The sequence below is a fragment of the Maylandia zebra genome, linkage group LG23, assembly GCF_041146795.1.
Source record: "Maylandia zebra isolate NMK-2024a linkage group LG23, Mzebra_GT3a, whole genome shotgun sequence".
Classification (NCBI taxonomy): Eukaryota; Metazoa; Chordata; class Actinopteri; order Cichliformes; family Cichlidae; genus Maylandia; species Maylandia zebra.
Genome location: NC_135188.1, coordinates 10,090,415 through 10,107,666, shown reverse-complemented (window position 1 = coordinate 10,107,666; position 17,252 = coordinate 10,090,415). Strand labels below are relative to the sequence as shown.

General features: G+C 39.7%; 1 protein-coding gene across 5 annotated transcripts in view; it reads right to left on the bottom strand.

Moving 5' to 3' along the window:
- Nucleotides 1–15,973, bottom strand: part of LOC101477195 (AP-1 complex subunit sigma-2) — a 33,806-nt gene extending 17,833 nt beyond the window's left edge. For 3 of the 5 annotated variants that reach the window (XM_004557064.3, XM_004557060.3, XM_004557065.3), the window contains exons 1-4: nt 15,885–15,973; nt 10,877–11,055; nt 6,167–6,275; nt 5,928–6,065 (exon numbers count right to left, since the gene is read on the bottom strand). In XM_004557064.3, coding sequence (XP_004557121.1) covers nt 5,928–6,065; nt 6,167–6,275; nt 10,877–11,055 — 426 coding nt within the window. In that variant the 5' untranslated portion in view covers nt 15,885–15,973. Of the gene's footprint in view, nt 1–3,438; nt 3,470–5,927; nt 6,066–6,166; nt 6,276–10,876; nt 11,056–15,884 lie in introns of all 5 variants that reach the window. The other 2 variants (XM_004557062.4, XM_076880567.1) reach the window with 1 other exon arrangement.
- Between the last annotated feature and the right edge of the window lie 1,279 nt (nt 15,974–17,252).

Below are 17,252 nucleotides of genomic sequence, written 5' to 3'. Positions count from 1 at the left end.
TTAACCTTGCACAAATGTAAAAATACAATGAGCATGCACCTTAGGAATTTGGTTTGACGTAGGAGTTGCTCTTTGCGTAATGTTAGGTTAGGTTGTGTAACTGCAGAACACACATGCAAATGGTCCAAATGAGTCACACAGGCGCTGGGTGTGGTCCAGAGGTGCAGAGGAAGATGATTTTTTTTTACATTGAAACAAATCAAATTTAAAAGAGGCAAAGGTTTCTTCTTTGTATGGGCAGAGTCGGACTACCCTTTGATCGCAGCCTGTATCTAGACTCAGAGTTATGAGACAGTCACACTGACAGGCGTACATGCAGTTGACGGCACGCAGAACTGGAAACCCATGCTGACTGACTGACTGTACCAGTCTAGTACTTATCAATACTCTGGATGGAGGCATGGACGGACTCTAGTTCTTTATAAGATCTCCTCATTTGGCAAACTTCCCCAGTCTTCACTCTGGCTCTATAAATACAGAATTGAGCCAGTCAGAGACCTTTTCTCCTACTCAGATTTGGCTTCGTCCCCTTCAGATTTTGAACTCACTTCCTCCTAAGTGAGAAAATCAGCTAAATCATTTTAAAGATCTACACTTACAGGAAAAAGCCTTACTCTAAGCCTTTCAGTACAGTATGTTCTCCATCTGATGGTCCTGCTGTCGATAAATCAATGAACAGCTTTACGGTTTGTCCTCTGGGATAATGGGTTTGGCTGGGTGGTGGCAGCAGCCTCGCAACTAATGGCAAACAACCACATTCAGACTTCTAAATGCTTTCCAGCTTCACATCACTCACTTAGGTCCAATTTATATTCAGTTGTAACTTGAGTGAAATTTCAAACTTTTTTTTAATCTGTCGTATTTCCTGAATGTCTTCACAGACATTTCTATTTCTATCAAATATAAAGGATAGAACCATTTTTTTAGTCAATTCACTTCAATTAAACTGTAAAATAAATAAACAATTTTAATCGTTAATAGGAGCATTTATAAAATCTTTTTATTTATGCTTTACAAAAAGTAAGTGTTCCTCAGAAATTCTCCATGGTTCACATCACTTTTATCCATGTAGATGTTAATGGGCTGTCAGCCGTGGCCTGATTTCCTTTCCTAGAACTCATTAGCGGTGGCCTTTTGGAGCACTAACAGACTAAATGTTCGACAAACAAATCCAGGAAACCAATCAGTCTGCTGTCTAACTGACTGATTAGACTTACATTGTACCAGACATGCTCCAATGAAAGCCACTAGATCGAAACATTGAAGTGTTTCCTGACTTGGCCAGAACAAATTGGTAAAACTGAGAACAGTCCGCTCTTTTCTGAAGCTCTCCGTGGGTGTTACCTTTTGATCTTTATACATTCAATAAACAGTGGGAGCACACACACATGGTAATGGCATGAGCCGAAGGTCTGTCACCTTGGAGACTGTGCTTCACGTTGTTTTGTTCAGGATGTCCGTTTCTTCTTCACATGCTGATTTTTTTAATGTTTACTAAAAACTACTTGGTTAAATAAAGCACTATAAATTATTCATTTAGCTTTAGCTACTTAAACTTGGTTAGCATTCTGTCACACTAGAGTAAAGTAGGATGGCAACCTCGCAACTAGTTAAAAAAAAAAGAAAAAGAAAAAAATGATACCTCCATGGTTGCATCTTTGGAAATCAATTCCCACTAGTTGCAGTGACCTAGAGGCTGAGGAGGCAACACGTTCAGCCTCTGGGCGATCACTTTCAATCTTAAGCCAAATGCATAGGTCACCTGGTGCTCTAAACAATCATGGTCCAACTCAGACTGACTGCAACCACTCGCAGGCAGATTGGTGAAGGACTGCAAATAACTGCTGTCTGTATTATTAACGGAAACAGACTGCCAACATATTCAAATCATACTGAGACAATCAGCACTGATGAGTGCAACTCATCTTTGCAATTTAAAACTAATCAAGGCTTGATCAGTTTCAGGATAGGATCCTGGATGGCAGGCACAGGAAGTCATAATAGCAGCCCATTTTTCATTTTGATGTTCTGAATTGGTTTGATAGTTTGGAAGTGCTTTTTGTTTTTATTCTGATCAATGCATTTGTGTTAAAAAACTATAGCTATAATTTCAGGACCATGGACAGATGTACACATTTGACAGTTGTCTCAATGGTCAATGTGTTGGCTATTTTAGCATTTAATACAGAAAATGCTATTGTTGTCATATGCTGAAATAAATTCAACAGAAGCTGTAGTCTTTATAGATAGCTCTATTAAAAAGAGAAAAAACTGAATGCTTAAAATAATAATCAAAGTGCCATCTTGAAAAACATAACTTTTAAAATAGATTTACTGTACTGAAACTGCAAGAAATAAAACAAATGTGAATATAATATGCATAAGTCATGATATTATGCACAAACATGGCCTATTTTTGATGCTTTCTGGTTTCTCCCTGGCTTCTAGGACACTTTCTTTTTGCGCCCTGCAGTTCTTGTTGTCCAGGGTGAGTGGAGGTGCTTCTTGTTATTATTCCAAGGATGTGCAACAGCATTTCACTTATGGAATTTTAAGCCTGTAGTAAAGTATCCACTGACTTTGCCATACCAGATACCGCTGTTGTCATGCTCTTGTGTCTGGGTCACAAGTGCTTTTGTGTCTCTTTGCATGTCCCGTACACTTGCTGAAGTCAGAGCTCTTGGCACATTGGGTATGTCATATTGAAATGAACCGTGTTTTTGTTGTGGTTAGAAAACAGTGCAACGTTTGTAAATCACCGATAAAACTAACCACACCTATCAACGCTATTTTATTCCGTTTAGTAAAATCGCCCTTTTTACGTCAGACGCTGACAAAACAACATTAATTGTGCCCGGGATTGAGAGTGGGGTGAAAAACCAGCTGTGGAGCTGTGATCAGTGTGTACTGGTATCCTGCTGACAGCGCTTATGGTCAAAATGACCCTTGCTGCGATACTGTGGTTTTGATGCTATAATTACGCTCCCACTATATGAAATGCTAATCTAGAACAGAAGTGTCCTGTTTGTCACAGCAGTGAATACAATGAGGGTTTGTTTGAAGACTACAACCTGAGCACTGCCCACATCCAACCTTGAACCAGGCCTGTGCAGAAACTTTTATAAGTAACTTAGAAATGTAGGCTCTTCATTAAAAACTACTGAATGCTATTTTATTTTTAAGCAATTTTGTGTAACTATTCGTCACATTAAATGTTGCTGGTTAGGTTTACAGTGACATCAGAGACATTGGAGTTGATATAGGGTCAGTATGAGGCAGAAAACATATCAGCAACTTCAAAATTCAAAGTGTGGTGATGACACTTGAGACTTTGGTGTTGCTGGTATCTTTTTTTTCTGCTGGATTTAACATTGTGTTGGTGAATCTAAAGCTACAGATCTAACACTACAGAATAGGGATTTTTTAACAAAGTGTTACCTGCAAACAGGCGCATCTGAAAGTCTATATTCTGCAAATCACAACAGTAAAGAATAAACAAGCAAAGGGAGAAATGTGTCAGCAGAAATCAGGATTAAGATCAAGCAAACTAAAAGCAAGACACACAAAATATTTTCAAAAATATGGCTGCATGAATCATCTGAGGGCTGTATTCATGCAGCACTGAAAATTAAAGACAGAAATGATCATCAAGACTCCAATGTGAGAAAATGTGTAAAAAGAGAATAAACATATAGCACCAGCAGTGCCGAGCCTTCCCTCAGGGAAGTGATGCAACATAGAAAGACACAAGAACTCAACATTGAACCTTCTGTAAAAATAATAAAGGGTAAAGAAAGTTCTAGTTGAAGTTGAGGGTAACGAGGTCCACGTTTCTTTGCGTGACTCTAAAACAGTGAGACTTATCTGAGTATTAGTTCTTGTGAATGCTTTAAAAACACTATAAATAACTCAAGTCGAGCATTATGAAAAGAGCTGAACAACTTCCTGGGTTGACTGGAGAGTGTAAAGTAAAATCAGCTGTCACTTTGAGGTAAACTCTCAGAAACATTTTTTACTTCTACTATATGAAATTTAACTATCCATCCATCCATTCGCTACCACTTATCCTTTTCAGGGTCGCTGGAGCCTATCCCAGCTGTCATAGGGCGAGAGGCGGGGTACACCCTGGACAGGTCGCCAGTCTGTCGCAGGGCCAACACACAGGGACAGACAACCATTCGCACTCACATTCACACCTAGTGGCAATTTGGATTATCCAATTAACCTATCCCCACAAGTTCCATGTCTTTGGACGGTGGGAGGAAGCCGGAGTACCTGGAGAGAACCCACGCAAACACGGGGAGAACATGCAAACTCCACACAGAAAGACCCCGGCCTGATGGTGGAATTGACCTCAGGACCTTCTTGCTGTGCGGCAACAGTGCTAACCACCGTGCCACCGTGCTGTATGAAATTTAACTATTACAATAAAAACTATAATCCTCACATTAATTTAATTAACGTGGACCAATGGTGCTGATTTCAAGCTCCATATTTTTTTCTGACTCTAGTAGAGTAGCTTTGCATGACCTGTATTTCAAAATAATCCTTATTTGTCTGATACTGCTCCTTGGTGAAGCCCTTCACTTCTTCTCTTCTATCTTTTTATTTCATTCTGATTGGTCTGATGAAACTACAATCATCCACCATTATGACAGCATACCTATGAAAGAAAATAAGGCAGTCAAAATATCAGCTTTTCTATTTAAGGCTGCAGCAGTTACCGATGCAAAACCAGTATTTCTTAATGTTTGCTTGGCATTAGAAGCTGAGAATGGATTCTATTATGGAGCTTTTACAGGAAATCACTGACTGAATCTTATTAGAGGATCACTTGATGACACTGCAGTGAGAAATGGAACAAGAAGAAAAAACCACAGAAAAAGTGACTTTGTGGCTGGTTTAGTCTGCAGGTCTCAGTAACTTTGTGTTGTCAGACGGGAAGACTCATTATTTACAAAATTGAAAGTCTGACATTCTCAGCTACAAACCTTTGATTGTAGCTGTCTTTTTCACTGGAGTATATCTGAACAACAATCTCAGGGTCTTGGAAAGACTTTTTAAAAATATCTGCAATTTCATAGAGACAATTCATGCATCTCCCTTCGAACTATAAACACATTTTATTTTCACCATAGACATAAAGATTTTCAGAGAGATAATAACCTGGTGATAAACGATATAAAACGATTCGCTCATGGAGCAGCTTTGTAGCTGACAGCTGTTCAACAAAGCAGCTGTTCCACGTTCCAAATAGGTTGATAACCATGTATTTACTAGCTTATATGTCACTGCTTCCACTGGCAGTCACTTCAATCACTTTGACTCTTTAATCACCCATTTCACCTGTCTACAAATCACTACATTTCATCAAACTCCCATGGTCTCTGGCTGCCAGATTGCTGCTTGTCCTCTCTACACCACTTTCAGCATTTCCACCAGTGGGTCACCTCCCCCATGCTGGCCTACGCACTGTGGCTTTTCTAAGAAAGAAGAAGAAGCTACATGTTTCTTTCTTAGAAAAGCCACAACATGCTTTTTCATTAACATATTTTCATTAGCGAATTAAAAATAATTTTTTTGAGAAGTAGTGGTAAAATGCAATAAAACAATAAAAGAAACAATCACAGACCAGTTTACCATACTTGGATTAAATCCACCCTCGACTAAAAGAAAAATAACTACTACAAAATGTTTTTTGTCTAAAGACTGGCTTTAATGCATGACTTGCAAACTGAGCCAAAAAGTATTAAACCTTACTTGCTGCCACCACCAATAACTGGGGATGTCTCCAGATTTCCAGAAATCCTCAATATAATATAATATATACATAGGAAATAGTGGTGTACTAGTGTAAAATATCTTTACCAGAAATGTAGTATTTGAAACTGTTATTGTTCCCATGGTGGTTTTATCACATATCTTACCTCTTGTAGCAGGTCAGCCTGCTCAATGGCCTTCAGCACATTCTTTTTAGACGTCTCTTGAGCTTCTCCACCCAGCAGGAATTCATCCAGGATGAAGTAGGCCTTCTCAAAGTTAAAAATAATGTCCAGTTCACAAACCTGGTGACCAACATGCAATAACTTTAAACATTAATGAACAGCTCAGCACGTGGGAATTATAACTAAGAATAATATTAGGAAGTCAGACATCACAAACGCACACTGCCAAAGTATTTATCCAACAGCTCCACATATCTGTGGATGATCTCCAGCGTGATGAGCTCGTTGTCCTGGTCCTCAATGGCACAGCAGAAATACAGGCTGGCATATCTGCAACACAGCGAGAAGCAAATTCACTTCAACTGAAAAAGTTCGTTCCCTGCTTTCTCAGAAAAATAATTCTGAGAAAGTTTCATATGAAAACTGTTGTTTTAATTACAACTGTCAAGTAGAAAAAGTCATCCCCATCAGCACAGTGGAGGCTGTTATTTTCATTCATTCTTAAAGGCTAAAATAGGAAAAACTACATAGTCGAAACAATATACAGGGTAGTACAACATGCATTGCATTTGCTGTGTGATTTATAGAGTCTATATTTCCTGCCAGAGTGCATGAAGGAGGCTGCTGTGTCCTTTAAATGTCTCAGGGTCTTCGATATAATCAAGAGAGGGCAAATATCTCCACAGCTGATGTCTCCAAAACTGCATGCCGTACACCCAAAAAAGATAACCATCACTACAGCCCAGAGAAAAAATAACATGAATTAGATTTTGAGGTGAACTATCCCTTTAAATAACAATCTTTCGTTGTGAAAACTACACCATCAAATAGCCAAAGCCAAGGAGCAGACTTCAGGCATTTGTAAAGCTGCGACAGGCTCTCACAGTGATGTACTGTCTCACTGAAATGGTGCTGAGAGGGCATTTCTCCGTTATTATTAAGGCCTGCTGTTTACTGTGCACAGGGTATTCATTTAAAAGCCAGAAGCCGGACGCAGAAGGCTGAAACAGTTAAGACCCATTCTGCCATAGTTCTTTATCCCTGATAATCCCTAAGGCACTAGGCATGTGATGATTGGCTAATAAAGGAGCTGGTCAGTTGATCCTCTGAAACCAGAGGAGCAGCAGGACACAATGGACAGGGCTGCAGATTCTTAAAAAGACACGTGTACAATACTCGCAGAGGTCACAGAGAACAGCAAAGCTGCTTATTAGCCAGGCTGTTTTCTGGTGGTGAATTCTTGATTGTTTCGAGCTGTTGTCTATCTTTGTCTACAGTTTGTGAAAATTAATGCAAGGTGTAGCCAAGCAGGAAGCACAAAGGGCTCGGTTCAGTCATTACAAAAGAGCAGTGAGACAGCATTTTTACTGGAGCTGACTCACTCCAGAAACAAGTCAACGCTTTAAAAGATAATGCACACTCTGTGTAGAGAAGGCTCCCAAAGTAAAGAACATCTTTATGTTGCATTGGCAGCCTGATGGCACAGGTCCCCCTGTTTTATAAGTGGATTAGTCTTCAATAAGACATCTTTATAGAATGTTGCTTAACACGTAAGTAAGGGTTATATTAACATTTCACATGTGGCAGACAGTTTAGAGCCTTACTTGGAGGTACACTTTGAATTTCAATTTAGTCTACTTTGGGAAAAATATCAGCATGAGTTCTGCTGGCAAAGCATCCAATCACAGTTGACATATAAGGAGAAGCCTTAAAGAAATTTATGGGAGAACTGTGAAACTGTAAAGATGGCAGCAGCCCAACATTCAAAGAGCCAATCAACATCTGAGCCTGGAAACATATTATCCAATCACGGTGCACTAGAATTGTTCAGCACCCTGATAGCACGTGCAGAGAAGCTGTTCATGTTGGATTGAGCCATAATGAAGCAGAAAAGTCAAATAACTTCTCACATGCATAATAAAAATGTAACTTCAAGCACTTTTATAAACCAAAAGCCTTTTTTTTTAATGTGACTGGTGATTCTATTCGTGCAGTGTTTATGTCCAGTTAAACAACTAATGTGAAAATTGTAAATACAGGCTTCAAAATAACTCAAGTGTTAACAAACTGGACTACGTGCTTCTCAAAGGTTTTTGGTAAGAATCAGATTTACAAGTAGATTAGCCCAAAATGTGTTTGCATAATTATGTCAGAAAGGTTTTTTACCCACTGCTGGCTTTGAGCTACGTTTTAGAGCTACGGACAGTTTAATTTGGCACCAAACATCACCATGAGTAGTGCCACTGGCAAAGGATCCATCCTTGTTTCTGATCCTGGATCAATTCTGACATATCAGATGGGAAACAGCATGCATTTTAAGAATTTAGGCACAGTTTCAGTTCTCAGCTTTCTATTAAACTCACTGAGATTTTGGTCCTGGTTCAGCTCAAAAGAACAAAAATGCATGTGGAAGAATCAGTCATTTGTTAAAAACTAATATTAAGCTTCGTTATTTGCTTCTAATTTGCTCTGTTTCTCTGTCACATTTAAAGAAAATATGAAGATCAGTTTTAAACCGATGCTTGCAAGCATCTAAATTACTGTAAGATGTGAGAAATTATACAGAGAAATTTTCAGTGTTACAAGTTACACGTCTACACACTGACAGGCTGTTGGTTGATGCATTAGTGTCAACATACAGATCCATGTTGTTGCTCAAAATTAGACAATTTCTTTCTGCAAAGAAACTTTTAGCCAGAGCTAAACAATCCAGAAATCTGTCTCATGCATAAAAGAAAAGAAGACCAATTCTATTTACATTATACGTGCTCCGTTTCAGCAGTATACTTAGAAGGTATAGCATACATTCTCATTGCTATGCAGATGATACCCAGCTTTATCTATCCCTGAAGCCAAATATCACACACAGCAATTAGTTAAAATGTAGGAATGTCTTAAAGATATTTACGGCATTTCATTTCCTGCTTTTAAACTCAGATAAAAATTAGGTTACTGTACTCAGCTTTAAAAATATTATCTAACCAGATGCTTACTCTGGATAGCATTACCTTGAACTCTAATAACACTGTGAGGGATGTCTGAGTAATTTTTGGCCAGGATATGTCATTCAATGCACATACTAAACAAAAAGGTAGGACCGCTTTCTTGCAATTGCACAATATTGCTAAAATTAGAAACATCCTGTGTCAGAGTGATGCTGAAAAACTAGTTCTTGTATTTATTACTTCTAGACTGGACTACTGTTAATTCATTATTATCAGGCTGTCCTAAATAATCCTCGAAAAGGCTTCGGTTGATCCAGAATTCTGTAGAATTCTGACATATTTCTATGTTTGCCTTCATTTCATTGGCTCCCTGTTAAATCAAGAATCACTTATTCTCTTTCTCATCACATGCAAGGTCTTGAATAACCAAACCCATCTTATCTTTAAGACATCATAATAATATATCAACCAAATAGAGCACTTTGCACTTGGACTACTGGCTAACTTGTCATTCATATGGTATTCAAAAGTAGAATGGGAGGCAGAGCTTCCAGGGTTTCTGTGGAACTAGCTCCTAGTCTGGATTCAGGGGACAAAAATCCTCTCTACTTTTAAGTATTAGGCTTAAAACTTTTCTTTTTGATAAAGCTTATAGGTAGATCAGGTGACCATCCCTCAGTTATGCTGCAATAGGCCTAGGCCTCTGGGGGCCTCCCATGATGCACAGAGTCCTTCTTGTTCATTCACTTCTTTTCAGTCTCTGCATTTAATCATTAGCTGTCATTAATCTCTGGCTCTCCTCCACAGCGTGTCTTTTGTCCTGTCTCCCTCCCTCCCTTTGGGAAAATTACCCAACAGTTCACATTATCTACAAACTAAGCATACATTTTCCCGGTAAGTTTATGATCTTGGTCACTGGTTTTAGACCTTCTTCGAACCAACTTGATATTCATATTATAAATTATGGTCCCATTTAGAGTAAAATAGATGATGAAGCTGAACGTGCTTTAGGCTGTGGCTATCATGTTGAGGGAAGAGTTACCAAAATACTAAACTCATGGCTTCAAATCAGGCTTCAAATCAGTTTCTACAAACTAACAGGCAATGTCACAGTGGCTATAACCATGAGATTTTACTGCTATACTTGGGATTGTCCTGTTGCACAATCCAATTTAAGACAAGCTTTAGCTGTCACACAGACGTCCTCACATTTGTCTCTAGAAGAGATACAGAGGAGCTCATAGTCGACTCAATAACTGCAAGGTACCAAGATACTGTGGCTCCAAACCAAGGCCATCAAACACCATGCATTTATACAGTCAATTTAAATTTGAGTGAAATTTTAGATTTTTTTCTTAAGTTGTTACTTAGCACCGATTGGTAATCCACCAGTATCATTTAAAGAAATGGCTTGCTAACAAGGCCTAATAACACACTGATAACTTAGTACTCCACCCTGTTGTTCACATGTGGTCACTTCTGATTCCAAAAACCCAACACAGTGATGGTCAAAATCCTAGCAGCGGTCCTTCAAAATGTCCTAAACCAATGGGTAATATCACATTTGCTACATCTATCTTTTACATATGTAAAAAAAATACTAAGAACTATTAACACTTAGTGAGAATTTAACTGAGGACATAAACATCTGTGTGGTGGGGCAATGGTTGCAGACTGATCAGCAGTTCAGGGGCTCTGTTAGTCCATCCCAGTGGGGTCACTCCGGTTCACAAGCAGTCTGCCTCCTTGTCCGTTGGCACAGCAACAGGATATAATGAGACTAAATTAATGCTCTTTCTTGTTGTAGTCTGAGTGCTGTCATGATGATGCCTTCATCTCTTTGGTAACACTCTCCTGATTCCCCAGCAGAGCCATGTCTATGAATGACGGGCCTATGAATTGCCCAGGGACGTGTGAAAATATTCTATTCTGAGGGCGTTCAACCAGAACACATTTTGTTCAGAAACAAGTCCAGTTCCTACCCACCTCTTGTACACAATTTTAAGGTCTCTCCACTCCAGAAAGCTGCACATTTTAGGCTTCCGTGCCAGGACTGTCTGCACCAACTCTCTGGTGATCTTCTTTTTCTCTTTATCAGACAAAGGCACGTACCATTTTTGGAGCCTAAGCTTGCCTTGCCGACTGAAAAGAAGCATGAACTGCATCTGAAATGAAGAGATGACACAAAAACAGAGGGGCTGTGAATAAAGACATGAGAGGAAGGAGTGGGCGGTTAAAGACATCTGCACAAAGAGACACAAAAAAGGCATTCAAAAAAGAAATTCACAGCACTTTTTATGTGATGTAACATGCTGACAAGTTAAATTGAATAAAAATGATGCCTAAAAATAATTTAATCAGGTCAATCAAATTTTGGAAAATGAATAATAAAGGACAACCAGTGCAAATTAGACAGTGAGTTGCTGTTTTTGGATGATCTGCTGCCATGTGTAAAAGATAAAAAGCCTGCTATCGATTATAACTTGACTGATACATGATTTTTTTTAGACCAATACTGATACCGATATTTGATTATTTAAAACTCTCATACATAAGCCAATATTTTTTTTCCTTTCTGACATACAAAACCTAGACAGTTGTAACATACATCAACTATTTCCCTAACATCTGTTACATGTATTTGTTTAACAATCCTTACTAAGACAGTATGACAGCATTGTTTAAAAATAATCTTGTTTTAATTATCCCAAAGCTTGTGGATTACATTGTTACTCATAATAACACAGCTGGTGTTTCTGTGATTTCTTCTCCACTTTTTAAATTTTCATTTATAATCTAATATACATGCCAATACCAATATATCGGAAAATAGCTAACACCAGCCAACAACAACACTGAAGCTGATGGTTAGTTTTGTAATAGGCACTTAAGAATCTGGTTGCCTCTGGTAACCTAATAATGTATTTACTACCCTGTCATTTGCCAATGCATTGTATCCTGCAATCTTGTTTTCAGTAGCTTCGATTGTTCATCTTGAAATAAGGAAGGTTTATCTTAGGACCCTACCTACATCACGTCACTAATGTTTTTTTGTTGTTGTTGCTTTTCTTCTCCAAATATTACTGACTTTCTATCGTCTATGGTCATGACATTGCTGCAAGTCCTGTGTAAACAGTGCTTTAAAACCAACACAAAAACATTGTTGTACATTAATAATAATAATAATTTGCTTAATGTTTAAATATCTAGTCGAGTAGTTGTGTGCATCCCTTCACCTAAGTTAACAGCGAGCTTCAGACTACCCCAAACAGCTAAAACTGTAATAGAAGAACATTAAAATTGATCAAAGAAGTAAGTGTGGTAGTAACAGAGAAACTCAGTTCTCTATCAGAAAAAAGAGGAGTATCTACTGTCAATTCTATTGGTATTCCATTCATCCATCCATCCATCCATCCACTTTCTTTCGCTTATTTAAATCAGGATTTCAGGGAGGGGCTGGAGCCTAACCCAGCTGCCAATTGCTGAAAGGTTGGGCACACCACAGACAGGCTGCCAGTCTACTGCAAGGATTTCTCTTGGTATTGGTAATACATTTGAGGCGTGTGTTCCGGAGCATTAACACCAGGAAGGCGGCCGGGCCGGATGGAGTGCTGGGCCGGGTGCTAAAAGACTGTGCTGCGGACCTGGCGGACGTCTTCACCTCTATATATAACACCTCGTTGTCCTGTTCACTGGTACCATCCTGTTTCAAAGCAGCAACCATCGTTCCCATCCCAAAACAGTCAAATGTCATATGTCTGAACGATTTCAGACCTGTGGCACTCACCCCCATTCCCGCCAAATGCCTGGAGAGACTGGTCATTAAACACATCAGAGCTGCTTTTCCACCATCCCTGGACTCGCACCAGTTTGCATACAGGGAGAACCGGTCAACCGAGGATGCGATCGCCACAGTGCTGCACACATTACTGAAGCACTTGGAACACAGGAACACCTATGCACGGCTCCTCTTTGTAGACTACAGCTCGGCTTTTAATACCATCCGGCCATACAAACTCCGTCCCAAACTCCACCAACTGGGACTTAACTCCTCTCTGTGCAACTGGATTGTGGACTTCCTCACTAACCGTAGACAGAGTGTCAGAGTGGGTAAGAACACCTCTTCCACCCTTGTGGTCAACACCGGTGCCCCTCAGGGGTGTGTTCTGAGCCCTCTGCTATACACTCTCTTCACCCATGACTGTATTTCCTCCTGCGTGTCCAATCTCATTGTTAAGTTTGCAGATGACACTACAGTGCTCGGACTTATATCCAACAATGATGAGACAAACTATAGGACAGAGGTGCAACAACTAGAGTCAGGGGTGGCTGTAGCTCAGGTGGCAGAGCAGGTCAGCCACTAATCAGAAAGTCGGTGGTTCGATCCCAGGCTGCCTCCTGGCTGCATGCCAAATATCCTTGGGCAAGATACTAACCCCATGTTTGCCTACTGGTGGTGGTCAGAGGGCCCGGTGGCGCCAGTGTCCGGCAGCCTCGCCTCTGTCAGTGCGCCCCAGGGCAGCTGTGGCTACAATGTAGCTTGCCATCGCCAGTGTGTGAATGGGTGTGTGAATGGGTGAATGACTGAATGTAGTGTGAAGCGCTTTGGGGTCCTTAGGGACTAGAAAAGCGCTATACAAATGCAGGCCATTTACCATTTACCATGGTGCCACGACAATAACTTGGTCTTAAACACCAAAAAGACCAAGGAGATCATTGTAGATTTCTGGAAGAGGGGTCATAACAACCATCTGCCTCTCTTCATTGGCAGTGAGGCGGTGGAGAGGGTGAGCAGTTTTAAATTCTTGGGGGTAACTGTGACCGAGGACCTGTCCTGGGGCAACCATATCACCTCAGTTGTACGGAAGGACCAACAGCGCCTCTACTACCTGAGGAGACTGCGGAGCGCACACATTCCCAGACCTCTGATGTTGAACTTCTACAACTGTGCCATCAGCAGCGTTCTGACGTATGGATTTCTAGTGTGGTTCCCCAGCTGCACCAAGGCCGATCAGCAAGCACTCCAGCGGGTGGTGAAAGAAGCTGGCAGAATTATTGGAACAAGTCTGCCAGAGATCAGTAATATCTTCCCCACTCGCTGTCTGAGGAGGGTGCACAGTATCCTGCGGGACCAACATCACCCTGCGCGCCACCTTTTCCATCTGCTGCCCTCAGGGAGAAGGTACAGGTCTATACAGGCCAGAACATCCAGACTGGCCAACAGCCTGTATCCACAGGCTGTGAGGCTCCTGAACTCTCTGCCCCCCTCTCACGGACAATAACCATATCCAACTTCTTAATAGCAATGAACTGGTCTGCATTGGTGCATCATATCTTTATTCTCTTCCCCCTCCTGCCCCCCCTCTTTCTTAAATAGATAACTATCATATCTGATATCATATCTCACAGTACAATAATATTGAATGGGTTGCATTGTTGTATTTTGTCATGTTTCTCAGGTCTTTGTCTGAATTTCTACGAACATTATTGCTAAGGATTGTCTTATTGCATTGGAGTCACACTGGGTTAAATATGTACACTTGAGTTTTAAGGGGTATTTATTATTTTCTTCTTTTTTTTGGGTTGTATGGAAGCCCCAAACGCAATTTCATTGTTCTTGACAATGACAATAAATAAATAAATACTAAAATACATTTAAATTTATTCAAATTCCCTTAAAAATACATGAAAAATAAGGATGGGAAAATGCACAACACTAAAAAGTTGACAAAGTGGCATGCCAAAAACAAGTGAGTAAATTAAGAGTAAATAACAGAACAATAACGCATCAACTCCAATTATCGTTGCATGTACACATTATCATCCAGGCTGGAGAAACTGATCAGGAGGGCTAGCTCTGTGGTCGGCATGAAGCTGGACACTCTGGTGACAGTGGCAGAGAAAAGGACATTAAAGAAACTGATGGACATTATGGACAATGCCAGGCATCCTCTGCACACGGCCATTAACAACCAGAAGAGTCTGTTCAGTGACAGGTTGCTTCTCCCAAAGACAAGAACTAACAGACTTAAAAACTCCTTTGTCCCACACGCCATCAGACTGTTTAACTCCTCTCTGGAGGGGAGAGGGAGGGGAAACAGGAGGACAAAGGAGGGGGGAACAACTAAGCTGTAGTGCCTCTTCACCTCACTGTGCAATACCTTGTGCAATACTTTTGTAAATAGTCAACGGTGCAATAGACTCAATACTTGAAATGTGCAATTCACTTGTATTTTTATTTTTATTCCTATTTATTCTATTTATCCCCTTCGTATATTTTATTTATATTGTCTCTGTATTTATATATATGTGTGTGTGTGTGTATAACTCTGTAACTTCTGTCGGTGCTGTGCTTTTTTGGAAATCGAATTTCCCAGAGGAACCCACCCGAGGGATTAATAAAGTTCTATCTAAATCTAAATCTAAATCTAATGTATAAGTAATTAGAAAAAAAGCAGCAAAGCTTTGAATAACAGCTTTCCTGTCATAAAATGTGGTCTGCATATTGCTAAAGCACCAGCATTTTATCTGACTGTAAATTTTGATACCAATCCCCTGGATTACTAAGAATGAGTCTTGGTATCGGTACAAAAAAAAAAAAGCTATATCGATCGACTTCGACAGCCCTCCATCATATCAACACTATTTTCACTTCAGTTTTAAATACAGGGTAAACAGTTGACGGAAAACAGCGCACAGGGCATGTTTTAAATTCACTAAAAGCATTCAAACACATGCAACCCCACAGTTATTTTCACGGCCAAATTTTAAAGCATTTAAATCCATGTAGCTAAACCAGAAACATGACTGAAATCATCCCGTTTCAGCCGCTATGAACACAGACGAAAGGAAGTACCGTTAACACCGTTATTCAGCGACTGCTACCTTTAGCACGTCCTGTTATCATAGAGCCTGTTAAAAAACCCACAGGTGACCGAGCGCGTTTGTACATTTTAATGGAAAAACAAAATTTCACACATTCAAAACTACTTACCTTGAATAATAACACTGTGTATACCCCCCTCGGAAGAAATGAGCCACCCAACACCACCCAGAAACACGGCCAGTCTATAACAACCTTTTGATTGGCCACTAGGGCGAACATGATGATTTTTATTGGCTGACACGTTTTTGTAGTCCCCGCCTTTGTCAACGCGCTAATTAGACAACATACAAATGATTGGCTGCTACGGACAGCAATCAAACCACTCCGTCCCGCCCATTCAAACTTCATTACCTCAAACATATGCTGAATGATTAAACAGAGACGGAACAACCTGAAGTGAGACTGAAAAGATATGGAGAACAAAAACTGAAAAAATAAAAATTAAATTACTAAATCTAAAAAATAATTAAATATTTAAATTGATTACACTGAATCTATTACAAAATTAAAAATGTATTTTATTATTTAATATAATCTCTCTATATACATTATATTCTTCTTATGTCTAAGTTTACCCTTCCTTGTCATTTTAATAGTTTCTGCTGGCCAAAAACCATTCAAAGACAAAAAGACAAAGCACCACAGTATGTTGCAAAAAATGTATTTTTGGCTTTTTAAATTTTCCCTACCCTATTTATTTTCTACTTTTGCATGTTAATGACGTCCCTTTCTGTGGATTTTTTACGGAGTTAAGTTTTTGCCTGCTGAAACACATCAGATCATTCACTAAACTCTTCAAACATTTTAATAGCAGTCTTGCGCCATTCCGACATACATTAAGTCTCCCATCTGACTCAGTTTGGTTTGTATGCTGCAGAGTGGCCATTCAGTCCACAACCTGTCAGGTGATGACACACCTGAGAGAACTTTTTCCACACTTAAAACTGAAATTTTGGGCAATTCAAGCTGCAGTGCTGAACTGAGCCTCGGTACTTACTGTTAGCTTTGTTTTTTTTATTTGTCAGTTAAAACACACAGAAGTATTCTCATAAGAGTAAGGATACAGCGTATCAGGTTTAGCCAATAACTTTCATGTGCTGTAGAAGAATATGATATATGCAAAACCTAAAAAACATCTAGGCCAACACTTACAAAAACATACTGTAAAATCGGTAAATGACATGAAAATGATGATGAAAGGATGGAAATGAATCTTAATTAAAAGCAGGTGTGTGTGTCACCTGAGGATCTGGTCTTAAAGGTGTTATAAACAAAGCTCTCCAAGACATTTTAATGGTAGAGGTGCAGGATTGCAAACTTTTTAAAGGGCAAAATGAACATCTGAATAGAAAATTAAGTTCTCAAAACAGAATACTTTGTGCTTACTTGGTGGGGAAACTGTTGTGGTTTCCTAACTGGAACTCTAGTGTGTCTAATTTACTTGGACAGCCAGCACTGATTGGGGATTTGAACGGA